Source organism: Sipha flava, unplaced genomic scaffold (assembly GCF_003268045.1).
Source record: "Sipha flava isolate LNK unplaced genomic scaffold, YSA_version1 277_pilon_pilon, whole genome shotgun sequence".
Classification (NCBI taxonomy): domain Eukaryota; kingdom Metazoa; phylum Arthropoda; class Insecta; order Hemiptera; family Aphididae; genus Sipha; species Sipha flava.
In genome coordinates, this window is record NW_020272943.1 from 1,526,717 (window position 1) to 1,546,971 (window position 20,255).

The following is a 20,255-nucleotide window of genomic DNA, read 5'->3' on the forward strand; positions in this document are numbered from 1 at the left end:
CTTCAATCAGATTTTTTAAAAGAGGCAGATAATATTCATTTGTAATTACTCGCCGTCTAGGCACATATACAATATTTTAATTAATTTTCGTTTAATATAGTCAAACCACCAACTGGTATTACCTGGATCTATAACAAAATACAAAAGTAATGCATGAATAATGTCTCGTTACATAATGGATCCGGATATATCCGGTAAGTAAACAGTAACGCAAAAACATTTTTTTTTTCTTCCATTTTTCATTCCAAAATTAGATCTTAAAACGAGTCGCAATAAATTTATAATCGGACCACTGCTAATGTAGTAGCAGTGCATTTTTAATACGTATTATAGCATGTTGTGTAACATCATTACAGATTAACAAGTTTTTACTTTTTACCACGTTTTCATCTACTCTGACGTTAATGTGTAAATAAAAAAATAAAAAATAAATCATAATAAAAATATACTTGTGTATTGCAGACTTGCAATGTATATTTATTCTATCTATTAAGGAGTTTTCTTCCGATAATAACATTGAAACAACCGATGATGTGCTCGCTGCGCTGACCGCGAGATGAAATTAAAATTAATTTTTATCAGCACGCACCTACATGTATATAATAATTAAGAGCAGAACATATGATATACATGTATTATTATAGTTCCCGCGAGAGTCTGAGCGTTTTACTCTTCTTTGACCTGGAAATCATTCACCTCTTACACGTAATTTACTGCACGATAAGCTGTACAACATACGTACATGTATGTACAGGGTGCATATATATATATTATACATGTTTTTAAACGTATTTAATATTATGTATTTTGTATAATTTAAATGATAATATATTATATCGTTTCCAAACTTTCTATACAGGCGCTTTCTGTACTATGATTCGCGATAACACGCGGCGTATGTACAAAATTAAACTGTATATACGAACTAACACCTTACAAATGTATTGACCGTAACGGTGAAAATTGTTTATTGACGTCATAAACAAGCAAAAATCTCGCTCTACTATGGTGGCATTGTGGTTCACCAATACATAATATGTAATAGTAGTATTCCATATTTCCATATTCCATAAGTCAAAATATTATAACAAAGACACTATATACAACTTATGTACAGCACGATTTATGTTATTTAATATGAAATGTGTACGCGACACGGTGATCTAAATAATGGCGTAAACCACGTACTCTTTAACTATTGTTATAATTAGTAGCACTGACTCACAAGTAGGGATACCAGGAGATGCTTAGCACCTCCAGTTCATGTTAACGTAAAAATATTGTTTAAAAAGGATTATTTTGCGTTTATGAAAACGAGTTTATTCTAGTTTGCATTTGTAATGCACTAATACCATGAACGTGAAATGCACATATGTTATACATGTAACATATGTATGCAGGGCTAAATTTAAGGGGAAGTATTAAAGGCACTTTCACCGGGCTACAATGAATTAAAATCGTCTGAATCACTTGTCAATTTTAAACATTGAATGTAATGTTTTAGATGACATAATTTGAAACTAATAAATTACTTTGCTGAGAAGAAATCTAGAAAAAAAAATTTAAATAATAACTGTATATCTATATTTTAATTTTAAATATCGTTAAGGCTTATCATTAGAGCACGGATTTGTATGCATTTGCATATTTATTCTAGTTGATCATATGATATACTAAGTGAGCACAACATTTGTTTCATAACAAACCATTTTAAAAAATAAAACTTTTTTAGCGCATATCTTTGCATATTTTGACATTTTTCTATTTTAAGGGCTTATTTTATGATTTTAATAGCATATTTCGATGATTTTTTATTTTTTTTTTTAGACATTTTTGAAATATACAGTATTATAATATATAAAAAATAAATATTATATTTTTATAGTTTCCATTAATATCAAAATAAATTAATAGGCATACTTGTAAGTATAAACGGTTTTCCCAAATGTAACCTTAAATCAATAATTGGGGAAATAAAATACTTATACTAGAATAAGATAATAATATAGGATATAAGATTTTTTTTGCTAATTTTTTTATTATTATTTTATATTGTAACATTTTAGTGCATATATTTATGCATATTTAGGGTTTTTTTAGTGCATATTTGGTTGGTTTTTAATGCATATAAATCTGCGCTCTAATTATCATATTATTTTTATTTGTACTATAAATATAAATTATTAACTTTAAATGGTTTTAACAAAAATAAAAAAGGAAAGGTTAACAAAAAGTAATGCATTACCTACTTTCTTATTGTTTTAAAAGACTATCACGAACAGAATGTAAATAAATTTATTTTCTGCGTATGCTTAAAAATTCAGTTGAACATAATATAAACTGATTATAATATAAAACATGAGCCTTCAATTATTTGCCCCGACTCTTCAACAGTGTAAATCTGGTCCTGTATATACGCAGTTGGAGTATTAGTTATTTGGGTTTGTCATGTTACCTATTTATAACGCATGGAATATTGTAATAACGGTAACAAGTTATTATTTGGTTATACTGGAATACTATTAACGATTTTGTTTTCGTTTACCGTTTTCAGGTTTGATTGCTTATTAATAAAAAATAATGATGTTTGTTAATATTATTTAGTTATATTACAGAAAATTGTTAAATTTATAATTAAATGGTAAAACTAAAACATTTTGTGCCTGGTAGATGTAGGGGTGTGGGGGCTTTAATGTGTGTTTATACAGTGTAATTCGTACACGTATAAAGAAATTAGACTTTATCTGAACTATTTAATTTTAAATTTCGTCAACTACTGCCGCTAAAAAAATGTAATAAATTATCTATACATGTATAGTTGTATATTCTATATATAATCTACTTAAGGATATACAAATAATATCGAGTACGTAATTAACAATATGTATTTCATTACATAAAGAAACAGTATAGAAGTTGAATAAGATTATATCACAGATTCAACGTTATAGAACGAATTAAAAACATATAATATAATTTATATGTTTCAGTGTAAACGTCTTTATTAACCACAAAAGGTTTCAGGTTCACTCAGTGGCGTATCTATAATTCATTTAATGGGGGTGTTTTAAAATTGAATAGACTTATGGTAAATAGGAGGCTCTGCCCCCTCCTATATTACATAAATAAATACCATGTATTTATATAAATTATTATACTAATAAAAATTATTATATTAAGATAGTGTATGTAAAATCGACAAGTTGTATATAACGTTTATTCAAATTATACTGTAAGTAAGTTTGCAATTCGATGAAATACCATAGAATATGAGAATATGGTCGATGGGGGGGTGTTTTAACACCCATATCTCTCTTCCTAAATACTTCCCTGGGTACACTAAACAATATTTAGATGGGTTCTCACTAGTAATACAAAAACCACTCTATATGCAATAAGATGAGATATTTTTACTTTAGGGTGGGTGGCACCCCCAATCACCTTGTGTATGTATCTGAATTTAATATAATATTTTTTCTGCTTTACGTTTATGATTAAAAGACCCTTATATATGTTTGTCAATATACGACAGATGTCTCTGATATTTGATATATGCTTTAGTTGTTTATCAGTTTATGATAATGATTTTGATTTGCTTAACGTTTTAATTTTATATTCTTTTATTATATATGGTATAACATTCTACGATATATAGTAGTGCGTTGCTGAATTGTCGTTATATGTCTATTTAAAACAATATCTACACATTATTAATGATTAATTGATAAAACTTTGTAACCGATTTTATTAATTGCAAACAAATCATAGTAAATAATAAATATTATGATGAAATTTCATTGTTTTATACTGTATTTAATATAGTAGTGTAGAACATTAATTTAACTGTCCAAGAAACTGATTTCAGCAAACAGAATAATTATTATAATTTTTTTATACAATATACTAATATTTACAATTTAATATTTATTGTAAAATACTTCATTTTTATTTTACGAACTGATTGTGAGTTCAACCTTTCGTTGTATTTATATGTGTAAATACAGTTTGACTGAAGACTTGTATTAAATTTCCTAATCTTCAAGATCGTAATTCCAATTTAACGCGTTTTCATCTAAGAAGAATCATCGATATTCAAAAAAAAAAAAATTATTTTTTATAGTCATAATTCAAACTTCGTGAAAAAAATTACTATCGTGATTATTTTCTGAATAAAAAATAAGAAATAGTTTATTATAATAAAATTAAGCATAGGTCTATTTGATATTTATTAAACTTTTTTTGACTTAAAAGTGAAAACAAAACTCAATACTCAGTAATAATCATGTATATATCTATAATAATCGTTTAAATTACCATTGTATCTATAATAATCGTTTAAATTACCAATTTAAATATCGAGCCCTAATTTATTATCTATTAGGTATATATGTAATCTACACAAAACTATTTAATTGCACTTTATACCAAAAAAATTAATATTTACATGCTAAAAAACCGTTATATAAACATTATACAATTTATATTCACTTAGATTCGAATATTAGAAATTGTATTTTATCACAAATCAATAGGTATTATTTTCCCATTTATAAACACATGTTTATTTGTGTTATCTTTAATACATGTTATATACCTAATGTTACAACAAATATTTTATAAATTATACGGAATATGGGGTACAATAAACGCAAAAAGTATAGTGTTAGTCCTTGTAAGACCTTCCAATAAACACAATTCTTTAGAATTTCAGGTAGAATATTATATATGTATTCTTATAGCATTTAAAAATGTACATACATACAACACACACACACACACACATATATATATACATACAATTATATAACAAATGAACAGGTCTGCAACAAATGAATTGTCCTTTGGATGCAACAGTTTCATTCAAATAACGAAAACCTATGTTGAAATATGTTACACCGTTTCAGATAATGTCTCAGTTTTCATCGAAAAAAACAAACGCTCGTGTTACTAAACATTCTAATAGTCATAGAACTTCTAAAAGTATTGAAAATTACGTTAATTTATAAATAGTTTATAAATTTGTTTCGTTTTGTAATGTTATTGAACATTCATGCAAATAATAATAGTGATTTCATATATAAATCAAAACCTAAATGATAACAATCAAAATTTTAAACATATTAAACTTGTCAGCATTTTATTTATATAAGAAAATAGTATTTCATAATTTTCGAAATATATGCATAAATAGATTTTTAAAATTTAAAATATAACGTCTTCTAGAGTATAATAGGGTAAATATGTAAATGATAATTAGAGTATTATAATACTAGTAATCCTAGATTTATTTATTTTTAAATACGGGAAATTTTAAATCATACCTATACTTGCACTTGTAATATACATAGATATTAATTAGGGGTTGGTAATGAAGGGTTAGTCTCTCAAAATGAAAACGTTATAATTTGGCTGCTTTATAAAAGGTTTTATACGTGCATTTTTTTTATTCGTTTTTATTCGTAAAACACTTAAAATATACTGAATACTAAAATAATAGAGTAGTAAAATATCTTATAAGAAAGTTTTTATTTATTTTTCAGTTTTACTATCATAATCAAATAATTATCATTTGATTTCGATATTATAATTTTTATTTAATTTTTAAAATAATTTTAAATGAGGTACATCTAAGATGGGTTGTCAGAAATATGGGATTAACATGTTATTTTTGAACTTTTGTCGGGACACCGGGACGTTTCATCCAAATACGGGATGTATGGGATATACATAGAGAATTTGATAAGATAAAACCAAATGTGTACATTCAATTATAATGAAAATATATAGCATTTTGTCAATTTAGTAAATACAATGTTTAAACAATCGTGTTTATCTTTTTAATCTTACAGTCGTCTTGGTACGTGCACGAGTTTTCCATTACATATGGATACAATACATAGAAACATTATTCAATAGCTTATATGGTCCCAACAAACACTTCCGTGATGTCCGCCTATAAGCTGAATGCTATGTGTTTCTATATAAACGAGTTGGCCTTAACGCCAGCGAACACTTCATATTATACCAACATATCAAGGAGAACACCTTAATAATCCGTATAGTCAATAGCGTACACCATGAATAAAATTTCAATTTATATAAAGGAAAAAAACATTGAACGGAAGACGACGAGAACTTGAGATTCCTTAAAGAATTTGTATCGGTAAAGGTAATCGTGAAATGCGGTTTTGAACGATATGTTCTCATAAAACTTCAAACGCGTGACGATAAATCAAACAACATTTATAATATTTTTGATTATTTTTCAAAAATAATGTGCATAAGGTACCTATAATCATCATTACACAGCGATATTATATTGCTTATTATAAAATGATCATCATTGTTGTTCGATTGTCGGAGTTATAAATGATTAAATTTAATATTTCAAAGAAAATTTAATTTTACTTTTAAACAGAAAATAATGCTAATTACACAAAACGTGTCGTAATAAAATCATGACACAATACCAAGTCAAAAACAATATAAAAAAGAGTACCAAACGGTTATCTAAAATTAATAATTGTTGATTTACAATTATTTGTTTTTCCTTTAACTCGGAAAGAACTTAAAAACGATTCAGCTTTTCTTAAGAGTTTTTTTTTTTCATCGTTATAATTTAGTGTGTCTACATAATATAATTTGATAATAAATCGCTACGTTACTACATATTAACTTTATTAATTATATAATAAATAGTTACTTGTGTATTTGTATCATATTTTTTAAACATGTATAATAATAGCTGTTCAAAGAAATTAAAATATCTGATACAATGTATGATATCTATCTGATTTGTTTTTTCTATTATAACAGAACAGTGTTTTTTTTATCTTAATCAATTCTACCGAACAAGCACGTGACGGTTAGTCAGAACAAAATGCCACCCATATTTTTTATATCATATTTGTTACACTGTTACAGTCAATATAAATAAAAATAAAGTTTATTATATGATCATAAAATGTTATACGCAGCATCTGTAACAATGACACTGTATTGATTATATTCATTCAAATATAACCTTTTTTATTTTGATGATAAGTATAAACTCTTATACGAGTATGCGTCATGTTAAAAGTAATAATTATATACTTTTAAGTATAATAACTATACTTAAAATAAATTGTCGATATTTGTTATTATTGTTACTATTGAAAGGATTATAAATAGACACACATTTGTTTATAATATAATATAATTCTAAACAAACGTGTAAAATTGTACGTGTACATATTTCGATAGTTCTATAGCGTACATGTTGCAGGGTTTTAATTCAACTGTAGCAATTCCCGACAAGAGATGTTTATAATGTTAAGGTTTATTTTATTATTATATCTATGTAATATGTTATGACTTTTACATGCGTTTCTAACAATAATACAAACAAAACCACTAGAAATCGGAATAAAATGATAAATCTAAAATTAAAATATACATTTATTCGAAACTATCATAACGTTTATATTATTTTATTTTAATAATTTAATTGCTATAAAATATTGGTATTTATTTTTAACCTGTGTGTTTTCCACTCATTGTTTTAATTACTTCATTTAAATACACATTCTATACAAATTTCCGTATCGTAATTTCGTATCTGTTTAAATTTAATTTAGCTTATTAAATTAGTTGGTATTTAAAAATTGCTTATTAATAATTTAATACATTTTCCGTTTCTTTCAACTCCATTGAATTGCTCACAGTTTAATGTAATAGACCAATATAAATATTTTTGTGCTATATTTCTATCGTGAAATCAAAACATCGAAATATTCATAATTTTTAAAAATGTTAAAATACATAGGTAATATGAAAAATAATATGTATGCTTCAATGAAATAACAACAAAAAATAACTTTCATTTCAAAAATACGTGCGGGGTGATCTACTCATAAATCATAACTTAATTTACAAGAAACATATGAATCAATACAAATTTTTAACACATCAAAATAAATCATCCACACTTTTTTTTCTCATCTATTTCAATTCATTTTGATTAAGTTCGACTGACGGTAAGAATTGTATTAGTTTATTTTTCTCTAATAAGATTATTTACTCTTGGATAAATCTCTACGATTACTTCGTTGTAGCCACTATCACTTTGTAAACGTATATAGATGTAAATTCAAGAGCTCACATTCATAAAATAGTGACAGATGATTTTGCTTTCACTTCATCCGTCATTCTCAAGCATTATAATTTAAATACTAACTAAACGTATACGTAATAATCTGCACGCATTGTTCTATAATTGTATGTAAAAAAAAAAAGAAACGTTTACTTAATGTTAAAATAACCAAAAATCGTGTTACTATTACTTTCTAGTTTCTCCCAATACGAGTACCCCTTATTAAGATTATTCTAATAAAACAAACAGACAAGCAGTAAACAATGAATTTTATAATCACATAAAAACACGTGTGTTATGTGTTTGACGTTAATCGTTGAAATTAAAAATTTTTATTATAATTTATCATCATGCAAAGTCCATATACCCTGATTTTTGATTTATTATCTCATAAAACATATCAACATATATCTCAATATATATCAACAAACCTACCTACCTTATTTCAAAAATTCAAGTAAATACAATATTACACTATATTAATACACGTTTTCATTGCACTGCATTGCATGCCAACAATATTATTAAACATGGATTATTATAAATATTATTAATTCAATTTTTAAATAATTATTTGATTTATTCAATTGATAGCGATATTTTGTTTTCGTTATATACGCCATATATCATGCTTATACCATCAAAACTGTATTTATTTATTATGATGTTATTAGCTCTACTCATGAGGTCAAATTTGTATTATGAGTTGAAAAATTTTTTTATGGGTAAAATGCGATTACATTTATATATAAAATCACATTGATTCAGTGTTTTTACTTATTTTTTATTCCTAATTTGAAATATACATGCTTTCATTAATTACAGTTACATAGGTATCTTGTTATTGATACTCACGTACATATATTTCTTATATCTAACTAAAATGCATACTATAAAATCCGTTAAAAAGTTTTTTATTTCATAACATATAACTTATGTTCCTATATAAAGGCAATCCAAGGATACTGCTATAAAACAAGTGTCCCTCTTTATTTACCCTTGTATATACGTCCTTGGAAACTGTATACAAAATCATATAATGATTAACTTAAAACCGGTTTCGATCCTAAAACCAGAAATTATTAAAATGTTAAATTATTTTAAAAAAAACCCCTTATAGTTTAACATATTTTAAATTGGGTACTTGATTGTTTTTATACAGAAATAATAATATTACTTGAACAAAATGTATTAAGAAGGTTTAAAATGTTATTACATTCTCAAGTGATATCACTTGTTGAAAAAAATAAAAATACATTTAATTAGATTTTATTTATTCATAATATACTTCATTTTGAATGTATAATAAATTAATGGCGGCGTGATGTATAAGTACATATTTTTTGGTACTGATAATTTTTATTTATCCAAAGTAATAGCATAAAGATTATTTTATGTTCAGGTGAAGATGAATAGTAACACACTCAACGCAATTATTAGTATGCCTTATACATTTTAACTCGTATATCGTATAATATTCGCTATCATAATATGATTTAATGAATAACAATTAATGAATGTTATTTTTTCAGAATAATTAATAAAATAATTATAATTTGTTATTTTATAAAATTACATGACACTGATGTATAACCGCAGAACATAGGCTATATAAAATGTATAATATCCTATGCTTAGTGAACAGTGCGATACGATAATATATTAAGGTTGATTGTTGTTAACATTTTAAAACTATAAAACGTGGATACTTGGTAAACTTCACTTGTGATATGGTAAAACAATTTTTAAAAGTATTTATTTATTTTTTTTGTGTTTGTGTGCATGTTTATTGAGAGCAACAATATATTGTAGGTTGGCCCCACCTGTAAACCATACACAGACCGACCCTTTGTGTATGTAAATGTTCCATCGTTATACTCCATGAACTCGGTAAAGTTAGGTTAATATATATGTGTGTTAATTAGAAATGGAGTCACTATCGTGTTTAAATTCGACCAAGTGTACACGCACCTTTTGTAAAACCAGTAAAACGTTAACAATAGGAACAGCTGATTCTTCAACGTAAATATTCTTATAATATCCTGTGTCAATAATACAACAAATAATCAAATGGTACTGTCAACCAGTACGACGGTTTGTCATTAGTGTCGACAAAAAAAATAAATATTGAAACAATACAAATATCATTGTTGTATTCATTTATACACATGATCCGTGATCGAGGATTCACGCGTAAGGATCTACTAACGAAGATATAATATAGTATACAATACGGGTATACCAATAGGAAAAAATAATAATCAATGAAGTATTACTATTGAATTTTATTGATATTATCGTAAATTAACACAATAAGAATATTGTAAAGAAAACGAGAAACAGATTTTGACGTTTAATATTATGCATTTATAATGTGATAAATCAATCAGACGATTTTTGCACACTAAGCTTAATTTATTTTTTGTATAAATCACTGAACAAGAAATCGATGATATTACTCGATTGCCAGCCAAGATGTAAGAATGTAAGACAATATGCAACACGGACATGTGGCTACACCACTCTGCAATAGGTATTCTTGTCTAAACAAAAGCATAAAAATAAATAAATAAAAATCTAATATATAAAAACAAATTATAAAATATTAAAATATATGAATATAAAAATATTCAAAATTATAATTTTACTGCACCGGTGTTCGTAAGCAAATGATTCTCAAGTTTCCACAGTATGGAATATTACAGGACAGGTTATTATGATAAACTATACGTAAAAACTACAACGTTTGAATAATGTATTATTTTTTTTATTTTTTCATACTATACCAATGGTTATGAATACATAACTGGTAACTATAAACTATATATAATATATAAAATAATACATACTAATATAATATGTTTTTTTATTTTAATGTTATACGATTTTGGCTTACAACATTAAACTTAATTAATTTAAGGAAATAATTATATATATATATATAGAACACCTAAAGCATAGTATCGTGTACATTGCAATTTTCGGTACGATTGTTGTTATCACTGTTGTGATCGACTGTTCACGTACTTGATTCATTGCGTTTTGTAGACATTTGTGTATACCCGAATATATGTGTAATGATTATAACAGTGTACACGTATATCTCTTCCGTTTCGACCATTCGACGGTATTGATAATGGGGAAACGCATCGTATATTTAAATAATTTTAATATCGTCGGAATAATATCATTATAATAAGTAATCCAAGTTATTACCGTGTACGCAGTACAGTTTCACTGCAAACGGAAAGATAACGTTTTCATAGCGTGTGGCTTTTCCTACGTGTAGCAGGTAGTACTACATAGTAGTTTCATAAATGTATTGTACATTGTGGAGAAAAGACGCGTGTGGAAAAAATGCTTAAAACGTTTTCAACCACTTTTGCGCCACGCATATGGCAGTGTAATAAAAACGTAATATTTCATGAGCACCGTGTACGTGAATCCAAAAATGAACCGTTCTCGGTGCGACATGTTTGCGACATGGTGCCGAAAACGTGGTGACCGTCATTCGTAAGAAAAGTGTCGTCGAGCGGACGGAATTGCGATGGCGGTGCACGGCACATACACGCACGGGGGTACAAATGGGTACCGAAGAAGAAAAAAGAAAAAAAAATGAAAAGAACTACTATGTTCAACCGTGGCAACGCGTGAGGGGAGGAAACGAGTCGGCTCGGGGGCAGGGACGAGCGTACCGAAAAATATCGAATTATTTTCGGACGTATTGTCACATCATTTTACATTGATACGAAATGTACGAAAAGGGGTGGGGTAAAAGAATAATAATAACGTGCCCGTGCGTTACCAGAGCGGTTCAAAGTAATAAAATATCGTGATTCAACGCGCGGCCATCGTGTCCCTCGCCCCCTCCGACCACCCGGTTGCGCGCGCGTCGTTGCCATCCTGCTGGAGGGTGCCGTGGCGGCGGGGGCGGCCGAGGGAACGTCGACGGCCCGACCACGTGACGAGCCGAGGGTATATGAGTGCGCAATCATCTGTGCGGCGGCGACCTTGAACAGGTGGGGAAGAGGGAGTGTGAGAGGGAGCCGCGCGTGGAGCGATATAATAGTAATGGTGAGGCGGCGTAGAGAAAACGTACGCAAACTTCGTCGGTGGGATCGCGGGGGGAGTAGCGTGGGGTGGAAGTGGTAGTCGCGGGAGGGGAGAGGAAACGAACTAGTCCGTCTGCCGATCTCGACTGCTTCTCCGCGTTCGCTCTCGTAGTCTCGTCAGTCCGAATAACGCGATCGGCACGTACGCACATTCGCGGCCAACGAACACACGTGAAGCACGTTTTATTATTTCTTTTTGATTTCAGTACAGTCTATTTAGCGACTTTACGCCTAGCAACACCGAACGCACGGTTATTAAATTGATATTATTTTTTTGATCGTCTCTGTTGATCGGTATAAAAGTCGTTGTTCGCCGCACGAGAAATCGCTCAGTGTGTTACCGTACTTGAAAAATATTGCGCTTATATATTTAAATATTACCGCGGTAACGTAATATTGTAATTGTATAACAAGTGTTTCCGATTTGGTTTTTGCGACACTTGACGTTGAAATTAGCCAACGGGAAAACTATTATTTATTTGAAACATAAATAAAAACAAAACGAGTGCGTCGACACGTTTACGTAGAAACCAAAAGTTTGACAAATTTTAGTGCAAATATGACCAACTCATTGTTCAACAGTGGAGAAACAGTAACCAAGGTAAAAAAATAAACTATAAATAAAATACACCTAGTAACGTTAATATTATTATTGCCGTCGGATGTGATGGTCAACGGTACTTTGCGCGTGCGGCGTTTTGCACAATACAACGTCGCAACGTTACACAATCGCGCGTGGACCACGTGCGCTCTCGGATGATTTTTTAATTTATTTTTATTGTCATTTGTTCTCGCTTTAAACAATAACAATGACCGAAGGGATTTTTAAACGTGTCGCGTTTCCCTTCGAGCACCTGTGTGCCAACGAGATAATGTACGTTGCGTGAAAAACGTCTTATCGGACGGACACCGACGACGACCTTTTCGTCTTGGTTCGCGTTGACAACGTTGACGTCTTTCCCCCGGCCCCTCGCCGACGTTTTTCCAATACGACGTGCGTCAGTATATTATTTTTATTAATAGGCCGCGTAGACGGTAGATTTGCGCGTCTTCTACTACGCGGCGGAGTCACGTGTTTTGTCGATATGTGATAACGTTGATTTAATTGACCAATAGGTTATGTACGTGTTACCGAAATAAATTATATCAATAATAATAATCGGGAAAAAAAATAAACCGAACACAGACATTAGAGGAATAAATTCATTTATGTTAAATCGCATTTAGTTTTCCTTATCGGCACGCCATTTTATACAATACGAATTTAATTGTTTTAGACCCGAAAGGGTCGATACGATATATATGACCTATTGATAATTTGGGTGCATCTTTGTCCGCGTCTGTGCTCCGAAAACACAATAACAACAAAACCTTGCCAGCTCACTCGTGTTGTAGAAAATATAAAACCTCCCGTGGGTTTGTTTTTTTCTCTGTCGTTCGTCCTAGTATTCTTCCGAAAGGTCGACCGAATCTCGGGAGGGTACTAGTTATCCGAAATAACCACCTGTTTGTTCCCCTTGTGTGCTCAGCAAGGGTCCGTCCCGCCCGCCCTCAATATTTTTCTTTTTCACACACATAAATACACAATGCACGACAACCGTATGTTCAGACATAAATTTTATACTCCAACAGGTTTTTTTCTCCCCACACGCACACGTGCAAACGGGCACATAACGCACACGTGATAACATTACTGATAATGAGCGTGTCAGCGTGTTATACTGATTTAAAGGCTAAGAACAGAATTGTCATTATCCGACATTTTGTTCGTCTGAAGGCCGGCCGCCACAATTGTCCCTCTAGTTATATTATGTTTAACGTGTTTGATGTATTATTATTATTATTATTATTATTTACCATATTACTAAATAGTTATTGAAATATGTATTTATACGTAATGATATTGTACACTAGTTAGTTTCTAGTACCTTGGGGGATTTGATGACTATTCGTTCCTGTAAAGTTTTAGTTTCGGTCTCGTTATTTAAAATCCTCTTTATTTTTTATAATTGTTGTTGTAATTATATTTTAGCCTCGATCTTCACTAAAAATATTGATTAGCAGTACTATTATTGATAGTGTCTCGAAATCTGATAATTCATTTTTATTTTTATCACCATCTTGTTTATAAACCTCGCTTGAAAACGAGACTATATTGTATTAATAGGAGGGTATTTTACCGTAGGGCGTAAATGTTCTTGGCACGCCACTGATATTAATACCATTATTACGTAGAAAAAAACTACTAAGTATAATAAATGTTTAAAATCATCGTTGATCTGTCGTATTTTACTCATGCGTGTGTATACTACTCAAAATCTCAAAAGGTATTAGAGCGATAAACACTAAGGTCACGGCAATACCGAACTTATCATGTACATACATGCACATACAGAGATATATATTGACTAAAGATTATACAATCTATTTACTCGACGATGTATTATAATATAATATCCATCGCCGTTGAGTTTTATCAATTTCGATAGTCCTTACACCTTGGGTGTTTACATTTCCGCTGTTTATTTTGTTTAAGCGCTACGATCAAAAGCTTAACGCGTTATATAAATATTAATGATTTCGAATAGTAGAATAACTATATTAACCGTCGTTCGAGTAATTTCGTAAAAATCGAAAGTGGTCACGGTTCAAGGCGCCGCCTCCGTTATACGTCTTCCGGTTTTCTCTGCTTTTCAGAAAAACGTTAAGACAATGTTTCACCGAACGCAACCACAATTTTCTCATAAATCTTACTGTCGCATTTCTAACGCCATAATAATTATTTAATAATCAAATATAACTTTGTACACTTCAATTGACGATTTCAAACCAGAAATAAACCGTAACATTGAAATGAAGAGAGAAAAATGGATATTTTTAATTCCAATTAGCATTATTATATCATCGATACGTGTTTATACAAATGTACAATTATACCTCTCTGTATTTCCGTATAGCATTACAATACACCTACTATAATTCGGATATGTTTTACTTGCTAGTTTACTGATATAGATTAATGACGATCAATTAATGTTTATTTCTGGCGATATTTGAAGAAATACACGTGGTTTTTTTTTTTGTGGGACATAGCCAGTCGGTCGGAATTGTTAAAATATACACAGACGCGTTTTTCGGTCAACGACTGTGTGTTATGAGAAGTATATTTTTGTGAAACGATAATAAGTAAATAAAAAACCAATTGTGTTGGTCGATTGACGGTTATCGAAAACGTCCTTGCCCCCGGGGGTCACGAGAGAGACAAGAGAAAGGAAATTCGCCACACAACCAGGAAGTCGCCGACACTCGCATGCACATATGTCACCACGTCGCCGGTCATTAGAACACAGTGTGCCCTATATAAATAACACGTGTGAAACTCGCACAGCTCTTCCTCTCGCACAGCGACGTATGGAGTACCTCGTGTGGTGTGTTACGTTAGGAAGAACAAAAAGCGTCTTGCAGACAACTTGCGTGATTTAAGTATCGTCTAAAACGTGCAGTCGAAACGATAAATTTTCAAATGTCTATGTGAAACGGCCTCAGAAAAAAAAAATGTACGCACATGGCATATTATTATGAAGTTATTCCGGCAGTTATTGGGGGCCACGTGAAGCCGCAACTTTTAAAAAGAAACTGTACACGCGTTACCTTGTCACTTATAAAATCGTACGCACAAGACGACCGTCCTGTATATTGTATTGTATACTCAGCGCACTGCGTATATATTATACATTTGTGTACATCACGGGTAAATATACACACACAAACATAACGGTCATGGATAACGTCATTAATTTAATACAACGTGTTCGCCAACCACCCTGTGTGCGGTGATAGTGGTGTCGATTGCGTCGAACGGATTACTCCGATAAATATTTGCGCTCGGTCTTACACATCTGTTTCGAGAGGAATTTTATGCGTTAAAGAAATTATTGGTACTTTTAAATAATACATTTTTTTCACTTTCTTCTTCCTATTCAAAGTCGCGTGCGAGTTACGTGTATCGTGAGTGTATATGTGTGTGCCTATGATTCGTGTTTCCCACGAGAACGACGTTGTCGAGAATACAAATAGATTAAAAGAGTGAAAACTGATGTAATGCGAAAACGTCATCGTAATTTTTTTTCGGACTTATCGGTGTGAGACACAATAAACGACGATAACTTTTTTTTTTTTTTTTTGTTACATGTGAAAATATTGTGTGTGCGTGTGGAGTATCGCAACAGCCTTATGCAACAGTGTTCAAGACCGCACCGGTTATATTTCACTTTCTAAACACTGACCGTGTCCGTTTGTTGTAATATCTGTGTCTGCGCATATTTTCGTTATTATACATAAAAAAAAAAAAAAAGGAACATAATAGTAAAGAATGTAGTCACGGTATAAAAACAAGGCGAAAAAACAAAGCGCGCTGATGACAAAATCGAATATCAAAAAAAAACACTTTGTTTTGATTTTAAAATGTTCGTTTTAATCGGAAGTAAATTTTGTACATGATCTTGTGAACATGCAATAAAATGTACTCTTATTAACATAGGTAGTTTAATTGTTATTAGTTTTATCCTGAACATATTTTAAACTACGTAATGAAAACAATCAATTATTTCCAGACCATTATGTTTGATTATTTATACAAAAAGTACTTACCCCGTCCTTATATTTGGATTGCCGTTAAAAAGCTTACAGATCCATAGTTGTAAAGGAGTTTTCTTTGTCTATGAGTATTGATCACACTAATATGATATAGCTTATAATTCAGCAAATGACCAATGTAGAAGAACGTTAATGTCAAATAGTAAATAAGTAAAACAACTCGCTAAACGTTTCGTAAATATTACATTATCATTCCAGCCAAAAAACACGTCATTAGGATTCCTAATCGTAATAAGTAGTCAAACCAAAACAATGGAATCGAACATTCATTAAGGTTAACAGTGATGTGGCTTGCTCCAGATTTTCGCTTATAAGACATTTTATAATTGGGAAACGTTATTATATCATTCGCATGGGTTCTTGTCGGATTTAATTTTTTTGCTTATTACACCTCAGTTTCAAGAATATATCGTAATATGTTTGTGAAAAAAAAAACACATAAAAAGTGTCTACTTTGCAATACCATGATCATTTGTGCAAGGATTTTGTCTAGACAGCCTCCTCTGTAAATGTATTTAAATAATGACCGGATGTGAATGTATGTATGTTAGTATGAAACTCTACGTCTAGTGTATCAAGAACACACTATCAATAGCAATAATTGTAAAAAATTCGATGATACTTAACACTGTTTTTTCGTTCATAATTATTATTTTTTCCCTTGTTTAAATAACGTTATTAGTGATGGTAAGTCGATGTAAATAAATAAACTTTACGTGTTGACTTGTTGACAAAGAATGTGATTTTATATCATTAAGTTTTAATATTTGCAATGGGAACATTACTGATCGGTTCGAGGTTTCTACTCCCCATTAGATTCGAAATATTCGAAACGTGTACACATTTAAAACGTGAATTAATCGTTTTTTATAATTCGTTTACTGATTAATTTTTTATCAGTCGTTGAAAACTGATGATGGAAAAAAATTCGCTACACATTGTAACATTACTCCAGCCGAATGACGATAAACAAAAAAACAGTTATCACGTTAGGTTTTTGAAACTTAGTCACCACTAATCCCTGATTAATTAGTCGTTTCGCCGGTGCGAATGATTTTTATCGTTCTAATGGTTTACACGGACATAGAGGGTGGGATTATTGAAAAAACAACCATTGCGGTCTACCGGTAGACGGTATACGACGTATGTTGATCGATTTTTGCGAAGAAAAGAAAAAACGTATTATCATTATTATTTTGCTTCGGAAAACGCATGAACGGTTATCAAGAAGTGTGGCGGGGTAGGTCTAACCGCGGAACGGGTATTATTTTTGCCATTGAACCGCGGTCTGGCAGTCGCGTGTATTTTTAGTGCAGGCGAATCGGCGGCAAACAAAAAATCTATACGGACCTAATAATAATCGCGTGGAGTCCTTGACTGCGGTGCGCGCTTGTATTTATCGAGAAAACAACTCGGTTACAATATCGTTTTTAAACGTACAACTTACACGCACACACCAACGTTTACATGTCACGTAAGCGATACACGTGCGTGTGTGCGTGCGCGAATGTTGTAACACGATGATGGCACGTTGTGTACGGTCGAAAAAGAACACTTCTTATTATTCCAGCTAGATTTCTCCTGTTCGCAACTCTGCCCACTCGTCGCCCGTCGGAGAGCGCCTACACGCACACGTGCGTTCAAACCCCGTCGCGCGTATATTACAATTATTATACGATACGCTAGCCAGCCGATGAATATTCGACGGGCCCGGGAACAGCGTCGTGGGTGCAACTAGAGCTCAAATATTGGTGGGGGGGGGGGGTGCTAAAATTGCTGAAAATAAAATTAAATGCTACCTAACCTGTAACTCTTATAGATTATATAGATCCGGGATAAAAAACAGGAGTGCTAAAATCTCTATTCCTAGTTGCGCCTATGAACGCAAGGGCACCCATATGGGGGGGGGGGAGGGAGAGACATGCCCCCCCCTGGAAAATGTAAAAAATCTTGGAAAATTGTTTACTATGATCAGAAAATATTTATTTAAATAGAATTTAAAAATTTAATTTAATAATTAAATTAATTTTGGAAAATCAGGTTATCAGCTATAAATAACAATACGCTTTTTCGTTTCTATTATATGGATAATTATCAATTCTTAAAATATTGTGTATTTCCAGAAATACGGTATTTATATGAGTCTGTGTGTACACAACCATAATATTTGTATAATATTTGTAAATTATTATTTTAATAAATATAACTAACGTTTTAAGTGTCCAATTTATATTATTAATTAAAAAAAAATTTCAATAAATTACTTTTATGGTAAATTGGTTAAATAATAATTATTTTATAGTCTTCCAGTTTGATATATATAATGTAATAGAGTAATGTAAAATTGTAAACCCCTTCCTACATCGTGGGTCATAACTATTTATGAATAGTTAGATATATTAAAATGTTGTCCCCCCCTTGAGAGTTTTCCTATGGGTGCCCTTGTATGAACGGTGTAATTTATTGTTATTGCGATTACGATCGTTGTTATCGTCTGGATTCGCGTGCGGTAAATAATCAATGCGTTTTCGTTTTGTTTTTCCGCAGACTCAGAATCGACCGCGCGCAGTGGCTGCGGAGGTGGAACAATGGTGGCAAGAGATGGTGTCGTCGACGGGCAGCAGTACCGGTGGCAGTAGCAACCAAGGATCTGTGTCGTCCGAACCGAGACGCCGCCAGGGACAGGGTCGTCGAGGGGGAGGCGGCGGTTCCGGTAAAATGCAGCAACAACAGCAACAGCAACAACAACAACAGGAACAGCCCCTGCCGCCTCAACCGCCAATGGGTTCGCGGTACAAGACGGAAATGTGCCGTCAGTACATCGAGAAGATCAAGTGCGCGTACGGCGACAAGTGCCAGTTCGCGCACGGCGAACAAGATATGCGCCCGGTGTTCCGGCACCCCAAGTACAAGACGGAACCGTGCCGCTCGTTCAACTCGGCCGGCTACTGCCCGTACGGGCAACGGTGTCATTTCGTGCACAAGGGCGATGGTTACATGCAGCCCAGCGGCTCGCCCGCGTCCCCGCCGCTGTCCACGTCATCGTCGTCCGGCATCGGTAGCGACGGTTCGCTGGCCGACCTCGGCCTCGGTATGCTCGACAGCATGTTCACGCCGCCCCAGTCACCCGAGGGCCGGTTACCCGTGTTCAACAGGCTGTCCGGCTCGCCGCCGGCCACCAGCGACGTGTTCGCGTTTCACGGCGCGGCCACGGTCGTCCCGCCGCCGCGGCGCCTCAGCGAGCCCGAACCCGATTTCGGTTTCTACGGTTTCTGATGACCGCCGTGTTGCCCTCCCCTCCCCGTCTCTTGACGTCAACTTTGTTCTTAATTTTTTTTTTTTTTTTTTTTTTT

At 32.0% G+C, this 20,255-nt stretch overlaps 1 protein-coding gene across 1 annotated transcript; it reads left to right on the top strand.

The window, feature by feature from the left end:
* The first annotated feature begins 12,340 nt into the window (after positions 1 to 12,340).
* LOC112685469 (protein TIS11) lies at positions 12,341 to 20,254 on the top strand. The gene is made up of 2 exons (XM_025557366.1): positions 12,341 to 12,847; positions 19,450 to 20,254. The coding sequence occupies exons 1-2, from the start codon at positions 12,806 to 12,808 to the stop codon at positions 20,176 to 20,178; spliced, it is 771 nt and encodes a 256-aa protein (XP_025413151.1). The 5' UTR covers positions 12,341 to 12,805; the 3' UTR covers positions 20,179 to 20,254.
* Position 20,255: the final 1 nt, after the last annotated feature.

Excerpts from the sequence above, each read along its gene's own strand:
- LOC112685469 (XM_025557366.1), top strand. The coding sequence starts at position 12,806 with ATGACCAACTCATTGTTCAACAGTGGAGAAACAGTAACCAAG. Across the intron at positions 12,848-19,449 it reads GTGGAGAAACAGTAACCAAG|ACTCAGAATCGACCGCGCGC; the intron begins GTAAAAAAATAA and ends GTTTTTCCGCAG.